Source organism: Barbus barbus, assembly GCF_936440315.1.
Source record: "Barbus barbus genome assembly, chromosome: 15".
NCBI classification, from domain to species: Eukaryota; Metazoa; Chordata; class Actinopteri; order Cypriniformes; family Cyprinidae; genus Barbus; species Barbus barbus.
Window position 1 is genome coordinate 7,910,009 of NC_136743.1, and position 22,908 is coordinate 7,932,916.

Here is a 22,908-nt window from a genome sequence, read left to right on the forward strand (position 1 = left end):
AGACAATATTATAGTTTTTATTCATATTTTGCATTTGTTTTTATTTTATATTGTTAGTTTTCATTTTTCATTCTATTTCAGTTTTAAATATTTTAGTCCATCAAGTTAATCAAAATCAAAATAAGAAAAGTTGCATTGGCAGCTAGCTGAAATAAAATAAGTTTGAGGTATTATTTAATTTCAGTTAATGTTTATTATTTCAAGTAACATTTTCTTTGTTGTTTTTAAGACCACAAACAACATTGAATGCGTAAAACAAAGTGACTAAAGTTTTTCTGTGTTTTAGCTTTAGATGATGGGAATCTAAAATTGTTTAATTGAATATTTTGCCATGTGTGATTCTGTTTTTATATTCAACTTCCAGTGTGCGACCTATCAATAATCATAGTAAGCCAAGAATGTATTTCATTTGAAATCCATTTCAGCCTGAAAAATGACAGAGGTGACAAAGGAAAGATTATAGGTTTCATGATGAGCCACAGAATGTGCAACACTGTGTTGTTATTCATGGCTTTCTCAGTTTAGTCACCTAAGCCAGAGTTCAGCTTCTGCTGATGTCACTCTCAAATGAGACAGAGAGGTCAGAAAGTCATAGTATCACAGTGAATCAGTGCTGTTTGTGACAGAGTATCAGTTTGTTTAAGATCTGTGTTTATCGCTCTCACTCTTTTTCTCACAGAGTCGTTCTCCCTTTCCCCTCCGGAGGGCTTTCATTATCTGGGTCAGTCAGCATGTGTGAAGGACAAAGCCATTAATGACACAGAGACTTTTCAGGAAGTGCTGGTAAGCCAGTCACAACATCACTGTATGATTACTCTAAAGTACATTAACACACACTCCACTGCTGTTCAGCAACAAACTACTGCACTACTCTGTTAGCTCACATATAACGTTTGTGGTCAGTACTAATTTTAATGTTATTGGAGAAAGTCTCTAATGATGCATTTATTTTTGCATTTATCATTTATTCAGCAGCCATTACTCCAGTATTAAGTATATTAATACTCCAGTATTACATGTAAATAAATTGATCTCTTGGGTTTTAACGCTGATTGACTGTGTTTTGTGTGTTAGAATGCTCTGAGGACAATGCAGTTTGGAGAAGAGAACATCAAGGAGGTGTTGAGGCTCCTTTCAGGAATCTTGCATGTTGGAAACATTGAGTTTTTAACGGCAGGTGGAGCACAGGTCTGCTCTAAATCAGGTAAGTACTCCTCCACTCTTCGCTCTGTTTTTCTCTTGATTGTTGAATTTTTGAGTTGTTTACTGTAATCTGCTGATGTTAATTGCATTACATTTATATTAATGTATAAAAGTAAAATATGTGTTTAATTAGCTCTCAGTAAAGCTGCAGATCTTCTGGGATTGGATTGTGCCCAGCTGGCTGAAGTTTTGACCCACAGATCCATGATCCTCAGAGGAGAAGAAATCAGCACACCTCTCACTGTAGAGCAGGTAACAGGGGTGTTAAAAACAAAGTTTCCCAACAAACATCACAACTTAACTTCTTAACGCAATATTTACAAAAAATTTCAATTCAGTGCCACTGTATTGAGTGAAAGAGTGAAAGAGTGAGATGATACTCAACATGTATGAAGAATCAGGTCACACCTGAAAATCAGGGTTGCTATTCTGGAAACTTTCCAGGATTTTTTTTTTTTTTGGAAAATTTTAGAAATTTACCTGAAATTTTCCACCCCTTTGCAACCCTAGTGAAAACAGCATAGATTTTTATCAGAATACTTCTGAACTCATCAAAAACATGTCTAGAAACTCTCCCTCCCTCTAGAGGACTTCACATGTAACTGCATTGTATTCAACATTTCACCTTCCTATCTCCACCTTTTATCACTTTGTGGATACAGCATAACTTCTGGTTGAAGACTCACAAACATCACATCACAAAAAAGTTTACTGTATTGAATATGAATAAATATATCAAATCTAGTCTTGGCACAAAAAAAAACAGGTTAACTGGAAGACTGAAATTGAAAGCAATTTTTCCAGGATTTTACTACAAAACAATTAAAATCAAAAAGGCAGAAAATCAACATATGAGTTATGTTGTCCAGATGGACTGTAACACTATTTTTCAGTTATATTTAATATATAAGTAAATAATAAATAGCTATACCCTTTGTAGTCAGAATAACAACTAAAATATGTCTGTGTGTGCATCAGGCAGTGGACTCGCGGGACTCTATGGCGATGGCTCTCTACTCTCAGTGCTTCACTTGGATCATTCGTAAATTGAACAGCCGTATCAATGGCAATGAAGACTTCCGATCCATCGGCATCCTGGACATCTTTGGGTTTGAGAACTTTGAGGTGAGAGCCATTACGATGAGTTTCTGACAGGTTTTAACCCACTGGTCATGACTAGTGTTGTTTTATTCTTTCTGCTTTATTTTCTTTCTTCTTCTCAGGTGAACCGGTTTGAGCAGTTTAACATTAACTATGCAAATGAGAAGCTACAGGAGTATTTCAACAAGCACATTTTCTCTCTAGAGCAACTTGAGTACAACAAGTATGTCATTTCAAATATACAAACATAAACACTCAACACATCACCAACCAAAATGCACTTCAAATGCAACTAACGCACACTCTTTCTGTGTGTTTGTGTTCATAGAGAAGGCCTGGTCTGGGATGATGTCAACTGGATGGACAATGGAGAGTGCCTTGATCTCATAGAAAAGGTACAAACACGAACACAGTTCCACTCAAAAACACTGTATACTGACGTTCCAGATCTGAGTCTGTCTGCACGTATGTTTTCTCTGCAGAAGTTGGGTTTGCTTGCTCTCGTGAATGAGGAGAGTCATTTTCCTAAAGGCACTGATGACACATTGCTGGAGAAACTCCATAGCCAGCATTCTGTACGTCATACACAGATATCATCATTTTTCTGAAGCATCAGGTTTGCATGAGCAAGAGCTGTAAGCAAGAATGTTACCAAATGGAAGAGCCCGAACAAAGTTTTGATCGACCACAGATTTTAATATTGGGCACAAAATCACCCTGAATATGGGAACTGCTGTATAATCTCTAATCTATATTTCTCTCCATCTCATTAGAGGAATCAGTTCTATGTTAAACCTCGTGTTGCAGTTCATCAGTTTGGAATCAAGCACTATGCAGGAGAGGTACAGCACCTTTTCTACTGAGTTTTTTTATTTATTATTATTTATTTGAGTTGGATTTGATTACTTAAATAAATGTGACCCTGGTCCAAGTCGCTGGGGTATATTTGTAGCAATAGCCAACAATACATTGTATGGGTCAAAATTATTAATTTTTCTTTTATGCCAAAAATCATTAGGACATTAATTAAATATCATGTTCCATGAAGATATTTTGTACATTTTCTAGTGTAAATATATTAAAACTTAATTTGGACAAATTTAAAGGCGATTTTCTCAAATATTTGGATTTTTTGCACCCTCAGATTCCAGATATTCAAATAGCTGTATCTCGGCCAAATATTGTCATATCCTAACAAACCATACATCAATGGAAAGCTTATTTATCCATTTATTATATATAAATTATATATCAATTGAATAAATCTCAAAATTCTCAATCTCTAAAAATTTACCCTTATGACTGGTTTTGTGGTCCAGGGTCACAAATATATTTTTATGATTTACAACATAAGTAAAGTAAATTAGCCTATCTTTCAAAAACCTGTGACATTTTGCTCATATATCAAATGCAATCTGGTAGTGCAGTTTATATATTTCATTATAGGTCTTGTTTCATGATAGGTACAGGTACAGATGTTGCTTATAAAAGTGTCAAGAAGAATTATTATTTATTAACATAAGTGGTGTTCTATTAAATATATGATTAAACAGACTTTTCATACAATGTCAGTTGTATCAATTACCAGCCACTAAGTAGGTATTTTTGTCAGTATCAATTTTGTTATGAGATAAACATTTTTGCATTTTTATTTAGATATATATTGCATCTGAATAAAAACCTTTTTTAGTTTTTAGTACGACGAAAAAGTGTAGTCCGGGCATTGCATATATCATGTGTTATGGTATATAATGGAGAATGAGGCAAAAATGTGTTCAACATCAGCATTATGGGTGTCATGTCTCAGGTTAACATCCTGCTTTTTGTCTCCAGGTTGTGTATGATGTCAGAGGAATCCTGGAGAAGAACAGAGACACTTTCAGAGATGATATTCTCAACTTACTCAGGGAGAGCAGGTGTGTGTGTAGTTGTGTAACTGTTCTCTGTGAGGTCATTTGTTCACACGCTCCTGTTCTCTCAGGTTGGATTTTGTGTATGATCTTTTTGAACGAGTGAACACCTGGACTGGACAGGACACTGTCAAGTGCGGCTCAAAGTATCGGAGACCTACTGTTAGCTCCCAATTTAAGGTAAGAAACTACAACTCCCATAATGCTTTAGAGCAGGTAAACAAAAGCTAAATTTGAATGAATGTGAAGATAACAAGATATTTGACTGAAGTTTTTACTCTTACACTCTTATTTCTATAGAAGTTTCTCAAATTTGATTTGAAGTGTACTGTCTGTTAGTTTTACTAAAGAAACCATCCAAAACTATCAAACGATTGTCTGTTCACCTTTCAGTTATAATAAACTAACTAAAAGTATTAGTTAGTAGATTAAGTGTATTAGGTATAAAACATTTCAACATTTTGTAACAGATTATTTATTTCTGTCTACCCAGAATTCATTGCACTCTCTGATGTCCAACCTTAGTGCCTCCAATCCATTCTTTGTACGCTGCATTAAACCCAACAATAAAAAGGTATGTGTCACACACACAAACATATGAACTAATTGAGCTGAGTTTGAGTCACTTTGTGTTGTATTTAGGTGCGGAATGAATGGTTTTGTTTATTTTGACTCACCGATTAGATCAGATGGCGATTCTCTGTATGGTTGTTTATCTCTCCATGTTTTCATTCAGTAGTGGCAGAAGGAGATTACACATCATAAACTCTGTGTGAAGATATAAGACTCCTTTGAGAGACACACACACACGCTCTGCACACTTTTCTATTCAGATTGCATTGGACCCGAGGCCATTCAGCAGGCTCTACAGCAGATGTCAGACTGCATGTGTGTTTTGTGTATGTTAGTTCCTCTTTGTTCAGTTGTTGAAGGTCAGTGCTGAGGTGTTAATGGGACACATCAATTCTGTTCCATTCTACTTATGCTTTCAGACCGTGCTTTAAACACATCAATGCTGAAGAAAATCAATATGCAAATTTAGCCTCATGAGTAAATAGTATGTAGTGATATTTAAAAACAGCAGAAGAGACAGCAAGCAAATTAATAATATAGAATAGAATATTAAATAAAATTATAATTGTTAAAAACTAAATTATTAGACACTCATTAATTCAACTTAGCCTATGTGATAAGTTTGTTTACTTTCTAATTATCTATAAACAGAACAGTATAATATTTAAAAAATAATAAAATACTAAGAAAAATCAAACAGGTACATTTGATAAGTAAAAAATAGATTATCATAATTAATTACTATTTAAAAGAATAATATATAATATAAATATACAATATTTTGTTAATTTAATAAACTCATTTACAAAAATGACATCTTCATACAGTGTCTACCTCTCTATGTCTCTTTCTGTATATTATATTTTAGTTGAAACTTTATTTGAATGTAAACAGCTGGGGTGACTTCTGCCCCTTTTCTACCCACAATGCATTTCGCTCCAACACTCCCTTCCCCCTTTAAACACAAATTAGCACAGCATGGGTCCAATCCCCATGACAACCAGCAGTGTGTGAAAGAGAGCGAGAGGTTGGGGGTGTGTATGTGTGTGAGCTGACCAGTCAATCGCTGGCTCGTTGTGGGCATACACTCGATCAGTGCTGCTGTCGGTCGCACGATGAGAAAGGACACTTTACTATACAGTAAGAGTTCATATATTATGAAAAGTAAACTTTCAGATGCTGTTGAAGAACAGAACCGATGTAATGATGTTTAGACAGATGCTGAGAGTTTTTCCAGATTGTTTTGACATAGTCTTCAATGATATGAGTTGTCAGATATCTGTTTACCTGTTGGATAATGAAGATGCTTCTCAAAGTTTTGCTTTTTAAACAGCAGATTTATGGAAACTGTTTGCACTATTCTGATGGTTTGTTTCTTAAAGGGATAGTTCACCCAAAAATGACAATTCTGTTCTAATTTGTTCATCCTCTTGTCTTTCCAAACCTGTATGACTTAGTTTCTTCCGTGGAACATAAAAGAAGATATTTTGAAGAACTGTTTTTGCCCATACAGTGAAAGCCAGTGGGGTCTAAAACAACATTGGACCCCTGTGACTTTCACTCTTTGCAAAACACACATTCGTCAAGTTTGGAACAACATATGGGTGACTAAATGATGACAGAATTGGCATTTTGGGGGTGGAATATCCCTTTAATATGTTTATATGTTGGTAGTATTTGTTTTTCTGGGAGCCAATTAAAGAGAGATGTTGTCCCTCCCCCCATGAAGCGCTCTGACATTGATCCTGTCTGCGTTCTGTGACTTGTGCTGCATGTATCAGTATGTTAATGTGCCTCTGACTATAATGAATGATTGTGTGAGTGTGTGTGTGTGTGTGTGTGTTGGTATTGACCTTGCTCTCACAGAGCTCATTCACCACTCATCTCCTCATCTCACTTTCATTCTGGTTCATTCCTCCTTCCACAGAGATGACATTTAGAAGCGGGGATCACAGCGCCCCGTTTCCGACCTCACCCCCACACAGGGTCACAGGTCAGGGGGAGTGGGGGTGATGATGGCCTACTTAGTGTGTTTGAAGAATGAAACCACTCAAAGCTCAACCGATCTATATTTGAAAGCAGAATTAATCCAGCTAATTTAGATGTGGAACTTTTTTAAGTAGAACAGTGAAGTAGTGATTTAAAATGTTAAAATTTTTCTGTCCTTCTTTTACAGATGCCCAATCAGTTTGAGCAGTCTGTAGTCCTCAACCAGCTGAGATATTCTGGGATGTTGGAGACCGTTAAAATCAGACGTTCTGGGTTTCCGGTTCGGCGAACGTTCAAGGATTTCTGTTCCCGGTTTGTCCCCCAAACACAATAAACTCACATATTCTTGCTAAAAACGGATTTGTTCTGAAACTTTTTCATTTTGGTTTGTGACATCTTTTAAGTGAAAACAGAGAGAATTTATTCATAGGTTTTTACAACACCACTTCTGGCATAGTTAAATTAAGTCATTATCATTCTTTTCAGTCCATACAAGTTTTCTTTCTATGCAAATGAGACTAGGATACATCAAAATTCTGAGCTATTTGACACCCAGAATTAACATTGTGCTATTACTTCTACTTTTCCTGCATTTTCTATTGTTCATGGTAGCAGTAATTTATTGAATGATAATCAAATGATGGATAAGAGTGTTATAATTGGGCAGAAAGTCGAGCACAATGTTATCAATGTCTGTGGATAGAGCCAGGTCAGTTTGATTTTATGCAGAATTTGATTTGTATAAAATTCTCACTGGTTGGATTTGTCTAAAATTCTCACTGGTCCATTGATGTGCAACAAATCATTTCCCAAATTTTGGTCTAATGATGTTGCATCACTTCACATTTTTCAGTCTCCATTGAAATCAATGGATTCACATTGTTCCCTGACATAAACACTTGTGTGTAGACTTCCTTATTGTGAACCACTTTTGCACGACATATTAATAACCGTTTTATTTTTTATTTGTCAGGTACTATGTGTTGATGAGGGGTTTGGCTTTGTCAGATGACCCAAAGGGGCGGTGCCTCCTCCTGCTGCAGCTCTATGACAACAACAGTGCTGAATGGCAGCTGGGAAAAACCAAAGTGAGCAACATCATGTTCTCTGGATATTCACTTTGACGTGTATCTTTGTGGGTAGCTGACATGAAATACTTTTGGTTGTTCACAACACTAAAACACCACAGTTTAATTAGTTATTCACACAGTTTTAGCAGCACTACTTATTGTTTTACAATTATTAAACATGAAATTGTACTAGAGAGACAGTAAATGGAAATTAAATATTTGTTATTTGAATATTTGTTTAAAATTAGCTATTAAAGGCAGAGGGTGACTAAAATAATAAATAACTGGTGACCAGTTACAGGACCTAGGATTATATTTTCCCTTTTTATATTCAAATAAATTTTAACTTAAAAAAGGTGTCCATTAACTTTTTTTTATTGCATCAGCTACCCAGAATGCTGAATAGGATAGTGCATAAGCAAAGGGAAAAATTTGGTGCAAGGTTTTGAGCAAGTGAAGTATATTGAGAGATACATACATCTAAATTTAATTTATTGGTTTTGTACTCTAGATCAGTCATCATATGGTGTGAATGATGTCTATACATTGGTTGTTTTTAGGTGTTTATGAGAGAAGGTTTGGAGCTGCGGTTAGAGAAACAGAGAGAAACAGAAGTGCTCAAAGCGGCTTCAATTATTCAAGCTCATATACTGGGCTACAGAGCACGGTAAACACACTTACAAATGCAGATTCATACACTCATTTCCAGTTGGTGCCAGCTCTCATGTACTCCCTCTGTTTCGCTCTCTCTGCCCTCTGCTGGTTACAGGAGGCAGTACAGGTGGATATTGCAGTGCATTGTTGTCATTCAGAAAAACTACCGTGCTCTTTATTGGCGTCGGTGTTTCCAGATGACACGCTGGGCCACCATCACCCTACAGAAGAGGCTCAGAGGGCAAAGGGCACGACGGCTCTACATTCACCTTCTAGAGGAGAAGAGGAAGAGGGAAGAAGAAGAGAAGAGACGACAAGAAGAGCAGGAGGCACTTGAGAGGTTGGCAGTTCAATTGCCTTTATTATTATACCTACGTGTATGTTTATACGGTTTGTTTCTAAGTTTCTGATTTTCTTTTGATTTTTTTTTTTCCATCAGAGAGAGACAGCGCATTGAGTTGGAGCTCCAAGCACAAGCAGTTAGTGAAATAGTGAAGTCTTTCTGTCTGTCTGTCTGTCTGTCTATCTATCTATCTATCTATCTATCTATCTATCTATCTATCTATCTATCTATCTATCTATCTATCTGTCTGTCTATCCGTCTGTCTGTCTGTCTGTCTGTCTGTCTGTCTATCTGTTTATCTATCCATCTGTCTGTCTGGCTGTCTATCTGTTTATCTATCCATCTGTCTGTGTTTATCTGTCTGTCTGTCTATCTGTTTATCTATCCATCTGTCTGTCTGGCTGTCTATCTGTAAGTATGTGTTTATCTGTCCATCTGTCTGTCTGTCTATATATCTATACATCTGTCTGTGTTTATCTGTCCATCTATCTGTCTGTCTGTCTGTCCATCTGTTTATCTATCCATCTGTCTGTCTGTCTATATATCTATCCATCTGTCTGTGTTTATCTGTCTGTCTGTCTGTCTGTCTGTCCATCTGTTTATCTATCCATCTGTCTGTCTGGCTGTCTATCTGTAAGTCTGTGTTTATCTGTCCGTCTGTCTGTCTTTCTGTCTATCTATCCATCTGTCTGTCTGTCTGTCTGTCTATCTGTTTATCTATCCATCTGTCTGTCTGGCTGTCTATCTGTAAGTATGTGTTTATCTGTCCATCTGTCTGTCTGTCTATATATCTATCCATCTGTCTGTGTTTATCTGTCCATCTGTCTGTCTGGCTGTCTATCTGTAAGTCTGTGTTTATCTGTCCGTCTGTCTGTCTTTCTGTCTATCTATCCATCTGTCTGTGTTTATCTGTCTGTCTGTCTGTCCATCTGTTTATCTATCCATCTGTCTGTCTGGCTGTCTATCTGTAAGTCTGTGTTTATCTGTCCGTCTGTCTGTCTTTCTGTCTATCTATCCATCTGTCTGTCTGTCTGCCTATCTATCCATCTGTCTGTCTGCCTATCTATCCATCTTGTCTGTCTATCTATTTATCTATTCATCTGTCTGTCTGCCTGTCTATCTGTTTACCTATCCATCTGTCTGGCTGTCTGTCAGTCAGTCTGTCTGTTTATCTATCCATCTGTCTGTCTGTCTATCTGTTTACCTTTCCATCTGTCTGTCTGGCTGTCTGTCTGTCTGTTTATCCATCTGTCTGTCTGTCTGTCTATCTATCCGTCTGTCTGTCTATCTATCCTTCTGTCTGCCTGTCTGTTTATCTATCCCTCTGTCTGTCTGTCTGTTTATCTATCCATCTGTCTGTCTATCTATCCTTCTGTTTGCCTGTCTGTTTATCTATCCCTCTGTCTGTCTGTCTGTTTATCTATTCATCTGTCTGTCTGTCTATCTATCTATTTATCTGTCTGTTTGTCTGTCTGTCTGTCTGTCTATCTATCTGTGGAGAAACAATTTTTAAAAAATTACTGTTTTGATATTTTTGATAAAAACTGTCTTAGTTTTCTAATTATGAAATATTGCCATTGACAACAATGGATATGCTTATTTATTTACTAATTTGGTTAAAAATTGGTTAATTTTCCTTTTAATTACTGTTGGTTTCAGTGCAACATTCATGTGAAATTCAAGTGACAGTCTATTTATGTAGAATGTTGAGTAACGCAGTCTTTTCTTTGTGTTCAACACAGGCAGAGGAAGCTCAAAGATTAGAGGAAAAAAATAAAAATGAGCAGATTCAAAATTTCTTAACCGAGAGAGCCACACCAGACAGTATTGTACCAGAGACTATTCCACCTCAGAACGACCCACCTGAGAACGCTGAATCCTTCTCTATAGCAGAGAAATCACTGGTGGAGCAGGTGTTTGACGAGGTGTTCGAGACAAACCAGGCATCACAGGTGGAGGAGATCTTGCATTTGGAGCGTGAGATTGAAGGTCTGCGGCGACAGAAAGAGGCTCAGGAGCAGAGTCTAACTGCGCAGTCGTTGCATCGCCTGCAGTGGCTGCGTGATCAGGAACTGCGCAGGCTTGAAGAGGAGGCCTGCAAGGCTGCGCAGCAGTTCCTCACCTCACTCAACTTCGATGAGATCGATGAGTGTGTGCGTAACATCGAAAGCACGCTGGGAGGGTCCGGTGGCTCACAGAGGGAGGTAGCCAGAGGTGAGGAAGATGAGGTGGATGAAGGCCTGGGAGTGGACGAAGATGGGTTTAAAGACTCTCCTAACCCCAGCGAGCACGGACACTCTGACGGCCAGCGCACCAGTGGAATCCGCACCAGCGATGATTCCTCAGAGGAGGATCCTTATGCAAACGACCGTATGCCTCTGCCCCCTGCCCTGCCCATCATCACACCCTTAGCCTATCATGCTCCGCCCTCCAGCAGTGGCTCCACCTACTCTCACGCTGTTCAGGAAGAGGAGGCGGAGCTAATCCCTCCCGATGAAGATTCAGATTATGATGCAGATGATTATGATGGAGGTGGCATCATCGTGCGGCCTCCCAGCCTCCCACCTCACAATGACCACTGGTCACGTGACCACCGTAGCTCCTTGGCAACCAGCACCAGTGTCAGCTCAGGGGCGTATCGCTTCAGCTCAGAGGGGCCGCAGTCTTCTGTGAGTTTTTCCACACACATTCAATATGGTTGATTCATATACCACACACATTCTGCAAGGACTTAATGTGACAGTACATTTACAATTTTGCAAAAGTTTATTTCAAATAAACTGAAGATTGGAGTAATGTCTGTTTGCTATCACAGAAATAAATTACATTTTAAAATGTATTCAAATAGGAAATGCTTCTTATAAATTGTACAAATATTTCACAATATAATTGTTTTTGCTGCATTTTTGATCAAATAAATGCAGCCTTGGTGGGCATAAGAGATTTTGTTTCAAATCATTAAAAATTCTTACAGATCCCAAACTTTTGAATGGTAGTGTACATCACATTACTGAATTAAAATGGGTTACAAATGCCGTATCATGCATTTGTGTTTTCACACGTGATTGCTGATTGTGTATCCCTGTGGTTCTCTCCCTCAGTTTGAGGACAGTGAAGATGACTTTGATAGGTTTGACACTGACGATGAATCATCTTACCGGCGGGATTCTGTCTATAGCTGTGTCACTCTCCCCTACTTCCACAGTTTCCTTTATATTAAAGGTAAATATTTGCCCACTCCTCTCTCAACACCTCTTTCTTTATTATGTTTGTTTGATTTCAGAGCCTGCTAGAGAATGTAATGAAACTCATACTACTTTCTCTTCTCTCCAAACATTTTTGCAGTTAACTTGAAGGTGTAAACATAACTTTTGTTGCTTATTTCAGCTATAGGTGCATTGTCTATCTTTGCTTTTTTATGTTATTTTTTTTAAGAAATTAAAGTTTCCTCTTAAATTGTTAACACAATTTAACACCCTGTCTACACTGAACCTGTTGCTGCATTTCATTAAGGGAAGTCTAGACGTACCTATGACCTTTGTCATTATCACATGTGTGTTGCAGGTGGCCTGTTGAACTCCTGGAAGCGTCGCTGGTGTGTGCTGAAGGATGAAACATTTCTGTGGTTCAGGAGCAGACAGGAGGCGCTCAAACAGGGCTGGCTGCTGAAGAAGGGTGGAGGCTCCTCTACACTCTCTCGACGCAACTGGAGACGCCGCTGGTTTGTCCTGCGACAGAGCAAACTCATCTACTACGAGAACGACACAGAGGAGCGGATGAAAGGCATGCTGGACATGCATGAAGCCAAGTAAGACCTTAGAAAGTGCACAAAGGTTTCAGGTCATAATCAGTGTAACACTGGAACTGAAATGCTACAGTCATGCTAAACTTGTCAATCAAAAAGACAAATATTGTATATAAAACAAAATTCTTATAAATCTGTAGCCTAAAAACCTGTTCACTTATTTATTTTAAATTAATAAATAAATACAATTTCTTAAATTTTTTTTTAGAAATGTTTGATTTGAAACAGTACATAAAAGAAAACAAAGCATAATTAATTCTATGTATGGTTATTTATTCTCTTTCATTTTGTTTGATTTTATTAGAGAGATTATTGATGTAACAGGGAAGGAGAATGGGATTGACATTGTCATGCCAGGGAGAACATATCACCTTGTTGCAGAAACTGCAGAAGATTCCAGGTAAGTGTGTTTGTTTTTTATATATATTTTTTAAAACCGTATGGGTCAAGCCTTGATGTTATTTCATAAATGTGTAGAACTGTTAAACTGAGGTTTTTAATTCATCTCTGTGTTGTGTGCAGTCATTGGTTTAGCATGTTGAGTCAGGTGCACATGTCGACGGAACAGGAAATTCGAGAGATGCATGATGAACAAGCAAATCCTCAGAATGCTGTGGTAAGCTGTGTACACACACACATACACCCGACAATTTTGCAGACAGCGCATAAGATATTTAGAAAAGATGTTTGTGTTTTTTATAGGGCACATTGGATGTGGGAATGATTGATTCTGTATGTGCCTCTGACAACCCAGAAAGGTAAACACAAACCCACACACACACACACACACACACACACACACATACACTTACAGTATATGCACACTTTGTTCTCACCCCGGCTTGTTGTTTTTGAAAGAAAAACTTTAAAAGGCAGTTTAGTAGATTGGATAATTGCACTTTTTAAATTACATTTTAAAAAAATATATTTTATTTTTGCTTTTGAACTGTTACATATTAAAAAGTACAGAATACAAATAGTACACAACTTGTTGCACAAGACAAGACAATACAAGACACACACACACACACACACAAAAAAAACATTAGAATGGAATGAAACAGGATATACATTTTTTTTTTACATATTTGTTTTTTATTGCAACATTTTGTAATTATGTTTTTATGTAATTATGTGTATCATGTAATTACTTTGTTTTTGAAAGAAAAACTTTAAAAGGCAAACTGCACTTTTTCAAATGAATAATTGTTACACACACGCACAAATATTCAGTAACCTCCAAAAGTATTGGAACAGTAAGGCCAATTCCTTTATTTTTGCTGTAGACTGTAAACATTTGGGTTTGACATCAAAAGATGAATATGAGATGAGAGATTAACATTTCATCTTTTATTTACAGGTATTTTCATCTGGATCTGATACACAACTTAGAAGATATCACCTTTTGTTTGAACCCACCCATTTTTCATGTTACCAAAAGTATTGGAACAGATAGAATTAACATAGATTAAAGTGAATAAGACTTAATATTTAGTTGCAGATCCTTTGCTTTCAATAACTGCATCAAGCCTGTGACCCATTGACATCACCAAACTTTTTCATTCTTCTTTTGTGATGCTTTTACAGGCTTTCACTGCAGCCTCTTTCAGTTTTGGGGGGTTACTCCCTTCAGTCTCTTCTTTAGCAGGTAAAATGCATACTCTACAGGGTTTAAGTGTGGAGATTGACTTGGCCTGTCTAAAACCTTCCACTTCTTGCCCCTGAGGAACTCCTTTGTTGTTTTGGCACTATGTTTTGGGTCATTATCTTGCTGCATGATGAAGGATCTCCAAATCAGTTTGGTTGCATCTTTCTGTAAATTGTCAGACAAAATATTTCTGTATACTTCTGAGTTAATTTTGCTGTTGCCATCATGTGTTACATCATTAATGAAGATTAATGAGCCTGCCCCAGAAGAAGCGATGAAAGCCCAAGCCATTACATTACATAATTGTAATGTGTACTATAATGTACACCTGTGTACACTGTGTTTCAGATGAGCTTGTATGTTTGGGATCATGAGCAGATCCTTTCTTTCTCCAAACTTTAGCCTTTCCATCACTTTGGTCCATAAAATCAGTCCATAAAACCTTGTCTCAGAAAAGGCTCGTCTCCTATTCTTTTTGCTAATGAGTGGTTTGCACCTTCTGGTGTAGCCTCTGTACTTTTGTTCATGAAGTCTTCTGCGAACAGTAGATTGTGATACCTTCACTCCTGCCCTCTGGAGGTTGTTGCTGATGTCACTAACAGTTGTTTTAGGGTCTTTCTTTACAGCTGTCTCAATGTTTCTATCATCTACTGCAGATGTTTTCCTTGATCTACCCGTTTGAGGTGTGTTACTTGTACAACACCAGTGGTTTCTTTCTTCCTCAGGAGATTCCAAATGGTTGTACTTGCTATTGCCAGTGTTTGTGCAATGGTTTGATTGGTTTTTCATCTTCTCTCAGCTTCACAATTGCTCGTTTTTCACCCATAGACACCTCTCTGGTTTTCATGTTGGTTACACGTCTAACTAACTATAAATGCAGTCTGCACGGATCTGAAACTGAGCGCAGACATTCAGTGCTATTTATTGTTTGAATAATCAATTAATAAGACACACCAGGGCAACAAAACACACCTGTCAGTCACATGTTCCAATACTTTTGGTAACATGAAAAATGGGTGGGTTCAAACAAAAGGTGATATCTTCTAAGTTGTGTATCAGATCCAGATGAAAATAAAAGCTGAAATGTTAATCTCTCATCTCATATTCATCTTTTGATGTCAAACCCAAATGTTTTCAGTCTACAGCAAAAATAAAGGAATTGGCCTTACGTTCCAATACGTTTGGAGGGCACTGTGTATATATATATATATATATATATATATATATATATATATATATATATATATATATATATATATATATATACAGTGCTAACATATATATATATATATATATATATATATATATATACACATACAATAAATATATATATATATAATTATTTCTAAATTGCGGCATTATATTTAACAATTGCAACATTTTGCAATTATGAATTTATATTTCACAAATTGACTCTATTGTTCCATTTTTGTCTCATTTAAATTTTTACTACATTTTGTGTACTATGAATATTGTTTGCTCTATCACAAATTGCTTGTGATGCTTCTTATTTGCAAGTCACTTTGGATAAAGGCATCTGCTAAATGAATGTTTAAACCTAATCACAAAATCTTACCATTTTAGTTTTTCTGTGGAAAATCATACAGTCATGTACAGTCATTAAAATATTTGGAATGTTTCTGTTTTTTTTTCTCTGTCCAGGCCAAATGCCTTTGTTATAATCACAGCCCATCGTGTGCTACATTGCATGGCTGAATCAGCAGAAGAAATGCATCACTGGATTACGTTGCTCCAACGCACGAAAGGAGACACACGTGTGCAGGGACAAGAGTTCATCATCAGGGGTGAGAGGCCACTTACTTAACAAGTCAAAAGCCATGCTCAGCTATTTATGGATTGTCTGAAAATGATTTTAACATTCAGTTCATACTTGATGGTTAATTTTTGAAAAAGCATTTGGACAAAGAAAGAGTAAGATTGCATGTTATAGTGTTCACTTTCAAATCAACAGCACCATGTTAGGATGTCTTTCTCTCTCCAGGTTGGCTGTATAAAGAGATTCGGGGCAGCAGTCGTGGGAATCTTAAGCTGAAGAAGCGCTGGTTTGTGCTGACTCACAATTCTGTCGATTATTATAAAAGCTCAGAGAGAAATGCTCTTAAACTGGGCTCTTTAGTGCTCAACAGCCTCTGCTCCGTAATCGTTCCTGATGAGAGAGTCTTCAGAGAGACTGGTTAGCACACTCATATACACACATAAATAACAAAACAACCAACCTTTAAATCTTTCTCAGACTCTAACCTATATTTGTTTTTGTCTAGGCTACTGGAACGTGAGCGTGTTTGGCCGTAAGCATTCATATAGGCTGTACTCTAAACTGCAGACGGAGGCTAGTCGATGGGCCAGCGCTGTACAGACTGTCATCGACAGCAAACCGCTCATGGATACACCCACGCAGCAACTTATACAGGACATCAAGGTAACATATACACATATGCACATACATTCATGTTTTTGTAACATAATTTTCTTGAAACACTGTTGTAATCGTTTGATTTCAGGAGAACTGTCTGAATTCGGAGGTGGTGGAGCAGATCTACAAGAGGAACCCAATACTGCGTTACACACACCACCCTCTACATACAGCCCTCCTGCCTTTACCCTATGGAGATGCACAGCAAAGCTGTGAGTAAAACACACACACACACATTCTCAAATACACCCTAACCTTCATAAACACTGTATATGCATGTTTTTAGCCGACAAAGAGAGAAGCTACGGCACGCTGCAGGCTGAGGCCCTCAAGCTCTTCAATGTTCTTCATCAGCTAGAGACCGAGGACAATCCCATCCCTCAGTTTCAGGGGCTCCTGCAGACGGCTCATGACTTACGACCCCTAAGAGATGAACTCTTCTGCCAGCTCATCAAACAGACAACACACCACCCAAAGCCTGCTGGCCCTGCCCACATTTGTGGCTGGCGAATCATAGCCTGCATGTGCTGCACATTTAGCCCCGCCTCCAGAAGTATTCTCAAATACCTGAAATTTCACTTCAAAAGGTCAGTGAGAATTTCTATTAATCAAAGAATCCTGAAAAAAAAAGAGATCACGGTTTCCATAAAAATATATTTTGCAGTACAACTGTCCTACTACTAAACATTGATAATTGATAAAAATTGTATTTTTCTTGTAATCTTTATATATTGCTGTAGTTGTTTTTGTGTAATACTTTTGACAGTCTCATCAATTAATAAGATTTTAAAATAAAGGATCAACATTAAAATAATAAAATAAAACACTAAAAATGAAATATTTTAAATGATACAAGTATATTTAGACCTCAACATTATAATGTACAGTGTAAAAATGGATCATTATTTCACTTAAGATATGTAACCGTGTTAATAAAAAAAAATTATAGGTTTTTTTTAATCGTTTTTAACGATTAACTTTAAGTGAGCCTTAGATGACAACAAAGGTACTCTAAATAAAAAATTGAGGAAATACACAACTGCTGAATGAAAATTTCCTGATATATTCTGCATCCTAGAGGGCAAGATTTAACCATGTCACAAATGATTAGACTGACTGATTTTCTGCTCAGGACACGAGAGCTGTACCCAGGCACAGAGATGGAACGGTATGCTGGCTTCTCCCAAGATGCCTTGCGGCATGTGCGTGGACGCGAATACGTTCCTTCACAGGAGGAGCTGAGGGCTATACTGAGCAGACAGGAAATGGCATCGACAGTTTACTGCCACGGTGGCGGGTCCTGCAAAATCACCATTAACTCACACACAACTGCAGGAGAGGTACATAAACACATCCACACAGATACATGTGAGTCCCAGAACCACGTTAACCTGTACATGTGTGTGTGTCTGATGGTCTCCAGGTGGTTGAGAAGCTGCTGAAGGGTCTCTCAATGGAGGACTGTAAGAACATGTTCGCTTTGTTTGAACATAATGACAATACAGACCGAGCCATAGAGAGCAGGACTGTGGTGGCCGACGTCCTCGCTAAATTTGAAAAGTGAGTCTCACCTCGAATTACCATCCCCTACAATTTACAAATGTATAAAAAGAGAAATTATAAAACATAAAATATTAAATGTATACAGTTTCATAACTGTAGAACCATAGAGCATTTAATCTGATGGTAAATGATTTAAAGGTGCTATAAAATGATTTAAAACTTTGCCCTTTAAAAACATGTTAGCAAACATACATGAGGCAGAGAGCGCTTTCTGATTGGCTAAAAAAAGAGCGAGTCACTCCTCACAGTTTAATGCTGGTGTGATTTCTGTTGGGTACACTAGGGAGATTTTATGCATCATATTACACAGAAAATCATTGTATACTGCACATTTATTTATTTTTTTAATAATATGGGATAATGTTATGATGTTCTCTCTCACTATTTCTCTCATTTAGGTTAACAAATAAAGAACAGGAAGGAGAGAGCTGGAAGTTTTATTTCAAGCTCTTCTGTTTCTCAGAGCCCGAGTGTGTTCCTGCTGACAGTGTGGAGTTTGCATTCATGTTTGAGCAGGTTTGATTTCACTTTAATATCTGACCTCAAAACACATAAAAATGGGGATTTCGATCATTTAAAATTGTGTTCATTTAATTAATCATATTAATTGTTTAATCGCATACACATAAACATTTACATTGTGTCAGCTGAAAAAATATTTACTACTTATAATTATAATTATATTAGTACTGTATTGTCTATTTTTTAATGCGTGTGCATATGCAAACAAATGCATTCTCTCACTGTTTTCAGAATCTTACATTTATAGCACCACATTTATTAATATGATCATGACTGTAAAAAATCATCATGTATCATGAGTTCCCTGCATCCTGTTGTATTCTGTTTTTCACACAGAAATACACACTTAAAGGGATAGTTCACCCAAAAATGAAAATTTTGTAATTTACTCAACTTCAAGTTGTTCCAAACTTGTATGAGTCTCTTTCTTATGTTGAGCACAAAAGAAGATATTTTGAAGAAAGTTGGTATTCAAACAGTTGACGGTAGCCATTGACTTCCCTAGTGTGACTACGATACTATGCACGTCAATGGCTACCGTCAGCTGATGAGCGACTTTTGTACTTAACAGAGGAAGGAAACTCTGTACAGGCTTGGAATAATTTGAGGATTAGTTATTGATGACAGAATTATCATTTTTGGATGAACTTTCCCTTTAAGTACCTAGTTTTTAATAATAAATCTAACAGATCTTTAGAATGATTTCTTTGCTGTCAGTGTTTCACAGATGCAGTTTCAATGTCTCTTTCTGTTTCTCTCTCTCTCTCTCTCTCTCTCTCAGGCCCATGAAGCTGTCATTAGGGGTCAGTATCCTGCTCCAGAAGAGAGATTGCAATTTCTGGCTGCTCTTCGGCTTCAGTATCTGTTGGGAGACTACACTACCCAGAGTGCCTTGCCTGAGTTAGAGCAGGTGTTCCCTATGGACCGCCTGCGTGCTCGAGTACAGCAATCCGCACGGTGCTTTGCATCTGCCACGCCATCCACAGAAAGAAAGCGGGGTAGTTTTCTGGAAGGCACGCTGAGGCGGAGCTTCCGAGGGTCACTGGGGCGACAGCGACATGGGGAGGGGCCTGCAGCCATAGAGGCGTGGCTACAAGACGAGAAGGCGGGTCTGAGAAGTTGTTTGGTGGAAAAATGGCGTAAACTGCAGGGGATGGAACAAGACCAAGCCATGAAAAAATACATGAGTCTTATCAAGGAGTGGCAGGGATATGGATCAACCCTGTTTGATGTGGAGGTGAGCACACACACACACACACACACGATCCATCAGCAAAGCAGTGTTATGAACAAGTTCTCTCCGTTCGTCAGTGTGTGGACGGTGTGTATCCTGGAGAGCTGTGGTTGGGCGTGAGTCGTAAGGGGGTGTGTGTGTACAAGCGTGGGGAGGCGTGGCCTCTGGAGGTGTTTCTCTACGAGGTCATTCTGTCCTTCGGTGCACCGCAGCCAAGCATCTACAAGATCAGCGTGGAGGGACGAGAGCTGCTCTTCAACACCAACATGGTACAAACTCCATATTTACTTGCATGCTTCCACAGCAAACAACCCTAAAATTAGTCATTTGTATTGACTTGTTACCTCATCGGTCAAACCTTCCACAAACCTGTGGATCATTTTAGATGGAAATGACCTATTCAGTGAATTAACTCGAGACTCACTCCAACTGAATCAATCTACTAATCAGTGAGTTTTTAGCTCAGGAACTGCAGCTAGAATCAGTCCATTTGTGAATTAATCATTCAGGGCGGTTTGTGAATCAGGTCAACGGGTTCATTGAAAAAACAAATCTGCTCAAAAAATTATTTATCATGAATCAGACAACACTATCATGTCTCAAAGTGATGGAATGGCATTTTTTTTAAATGTAGTGGAATAAAATAAAAAGATATAATGCATGCAAATGCAGTAGTGTTTCGCAATATAAAATTATACAAATACTTGAAAAATGTTTAGTAATAGACTAATAATGCTTTGTCAGAGTCCACCATTGCCACTTAGCAACCACCCATAATACACAAGCTTTACACAGGAGAACACTCCTCGCAGTTACTTCAGAAAATAATAAAAAAAAAAACAGTCATTTTTTGTTTTATTTATCTGTTTGTTTATTTTTGGTCATTATGAAGGCCTGAATGTTCATGTTTCTTACAGGATTATTTTTGTTTACTAAAACCATAAAAAAAATGTATTTATAAAAAATGTGTTTAATAAAACAGACATTGACTGAAATACATAAAAAGGTTTAACATTTTATTTTAGATAGTTGCAAGAGCAACATTTCTCACTTTTGTTCAGTTTAACTATAAAATAAAAATAATAATATAAAAAATAAAAATTATAAATTATAAAAACACAACTAAATGACAATTAAAAAAAAAATTAAACATTCATTAAAACTATAACAGTACATCAATGATATTAAAATAAAGCTGGATTCCTTTGTGTTTGTCTCTGTAGGTGATGGACATTGCAAAGCTCATGAAGGCTTACATCAGTCTAATAGTGAAGAAACGTTTCAGCACTTGTCAATCCATCAGCAGCCACGGCAGCAACTGGTGATCTCTCACTCCTGACAAACACTTCTCATAAATGTGCCTTTGAGGTTAAACGTCAGCAAACGGTACTTACGAGTTCACAAAAAATGGACCCTTCAATGCTGAGTGCAAAAAACCAAAGACAATATCATGACACGCTTTCACGACAGACACTATCGTGTTCCCACAGACACACATTGAGTTGTTGTGCTTGAAACTGTGCCACACATACATGTCTGTTCACTGAGCCCCATAGTTTACATTGTATTAACATTTTAAGTCCAGTCCAGTTGCATTTCTTTGGAATTCTGCAGGCAGAAAATCCAGGCGAAAATAAACCAACACTCAAATCCAGTGCCTTTAAAAAACACACACAGAAATATACACACATATGCAAACACACACAGAGTGCCCTTTACGTCTGTTTTATATGTGCAATGTTTATAATGTTATATATTTCTGAGGAGCTGTATATTTTATAAACCTTTTCTGTTGAACTGCAGGATTGTGATAATACTATTGGATTTAGTCCCTATGGTCCTGTTATTTTTCTACTGTAAGCCTATAAAAACACTAAAACAACAGGAAAATCTTTCTCATTTTGTATCTTTACTGTGCATTCGTCTATAGGCAATAAATATAACAAAATTCAAAGACTCTTACATTCATTAAATGTTCATCCACGTTTGCTCTGTACAGTGCAGATTGAACGGGTTTCTCTGACAGAAGATCTTCTCATTTAGCACTTCACATCTCTGGGACATCTGAATGAAATCTTTTGTAGGCTATGCTAATCAGCTAGCATGAACGCTGGTCAAGTTTCAAGGACAGAAACACCATGTGCCCAGATGGAATCAGTGAACTTTTTAGTATTTCTGTGATTTGCATTTTCGTTGTAGACTTGAGCTGCTTAGGAAGATTTTCATTGTGCTTACGATGTTAAAATATTTGTAATTATTTCACTTTATATTACATTTATATCAGTCTTAGAAAGCTTCTGAAATCGCTCATTCAGGGCTTGGTATCTTAAGGGCACAATAGTTAAAATGCTTACCAGTATAACAATATCTAACCACCAACTCCATTTCTTCATGAATTTTGTATGAGTCTAGAGACTAATACTCCAAAGTCAGTTAGTTTTTTTGCTGTAATATACGCAACATGAGATGTAGGGCACTTAACATTTACAGATGACAGTGTGTAAGATCTTTCTGAGGGTCATTTAAAATCAGGTGGGAATAGAATAAATTGACACAGATGCCTACAACAGAGTCCACTGCAGCAAAAGTTAATGTTTGTTCAACTTTTGCAATCCTTTGTTTCTCCACTACCTCCTTGGCATTAATCTCTGAAGTCTTTTGTTTTAATGTAGAGTAATACAGGAGCTGTGTGGTGTTCCGACTGTATTCAGAATTTTCAGATCCAATTTGAGCTTCGGATGTGTTGAAATTTTTCAACTTTTGCATCTAGACCACATGATATAGAGCCTGTCCAACCACCCACAACAACCATTGTGGTGGCAAGTTTTACACAGACGAACTACTGACATTTCCCTAAAT

General features: G+C 37.4%; 1 protein-coding gene across 1 annotated transcript in view; it reads left to right on the forward strand.

The window, feature by feature from the left end:
- The window catches only part of LOC306881167 (unconventional myosin-X-like), a 40,243-nt gene extending 18,242 nt beyond the window's left edge, over window positions 1–22,001 (forward strand). The window contains exons 9-41 of the mRNA XM_079435097.1: window positions 680–783; window positions 1,075–1,204; window positions 1,337–1,455; window positions 2,182–2,328; window positions 2,427–2,527; window positions 2,633–2,699; window positions 2,787–2,879; window positions 3,078–3,146; window positions 4,138–4,220; window positions 4,286–4,394; window positions 4,708–4,788; window positions 6,964–7,088; window positions 7,750–7,864; window positions 8,407–8,513; window positions 8,616–8,840; window positions 8,940–8,979; window positions 10,586–11,512; window positions 11,945–12,065; window positions 12,408–12,651; window positions 12,953–13,048; window positions 13,171–13,264; window positions 13,351–13,406; window positions 15,959–16,101; window positions 16,299–16,490; window positions 16,579–16,736; window positions 16,819–16,942; window positions 17,017–17,317; window positions 17,863–18,070; window positions 18,154–18,290; window positions 18,692–18,809; window positions 19,597–20,052; window positions 20,127–20,318; window positions 21,273–22,001. Coding sequence (XP_079291223.1) covers window positions 680–783; window positions 1,075–1,204; window positions 1,337–1,455; window positions 2,182–2,328; window positions 2,427–2,527; window positions 2,633–2,699; window positions 2,787–2,879; window positions 3,078–3,146; window positions 4,138–4,220; window positions 4,286–4,394; window positions 4,708–4,788; window positions 6,964–7,088; window positions 7,750–7,864; window positions 8,407–8,513; window positions 8,616–8,840; window positions 8,940–8,979; window positions 10,586–11,512; window positions 11,945–12,065; window positions 12,408–12,651; window positions 12,953–13,048; window positions 13,171–13,264; window positions 13,351–13,406; window positions 15,959–16,101; window positions 16,299–16,490; window positions 16,579–16,736; window positions 16,819–16,942; window positions 17,017–17,317; window positions 17,863–18,070; window positions 18,154–18,290; window positions 18,692–18,809; window positions 19,597–20,052; window positions 20,127–20,318; window positions 21,273–21,374 — 5,384 coding nt within the window. The 3' untranslated portion in view covers window positions 21,375–22,001. The remainder of the gene's footprint in view (window positions 1–679; window positions 784–1,074; window positions 1,205–1,336; window positions 1,456–2,181; window positions 2,329–2,426; window positions 2,528–2,632; window positions 2,700–2,786; window positions 2,880–3,077; window positions 3,147–4,137; window positions 4,221–4,285; window positions 4,395–4,707; window positions 4,789–6,963; window positions 7,089–7,749; window positions 7,865–8,406; window positions 8,514–8,615; window positions 8,841–8,939; window positions 8,980–10,585; window positions 11,513–11,944; window positions 12,066–12,407; window positions 12,652–12,952; window positions 13,049–13,170; window positions 13,265–13,350; window positions 13,407–15,958; window positions 16,102–16,298; window positions 16,491–16,578; window positions 16,737–16,818; window positions 16,943–17,016; window positions 17,318–17,862; window positions 18,071–18,153; window positions 18,291–18,691; window positions 18,810–19,596; window positions 20,053–20,126; window positions 20,319–21,272) is intronic.
- Window positions 22,002–22,908: the final 907 nt, after the last annotated feature.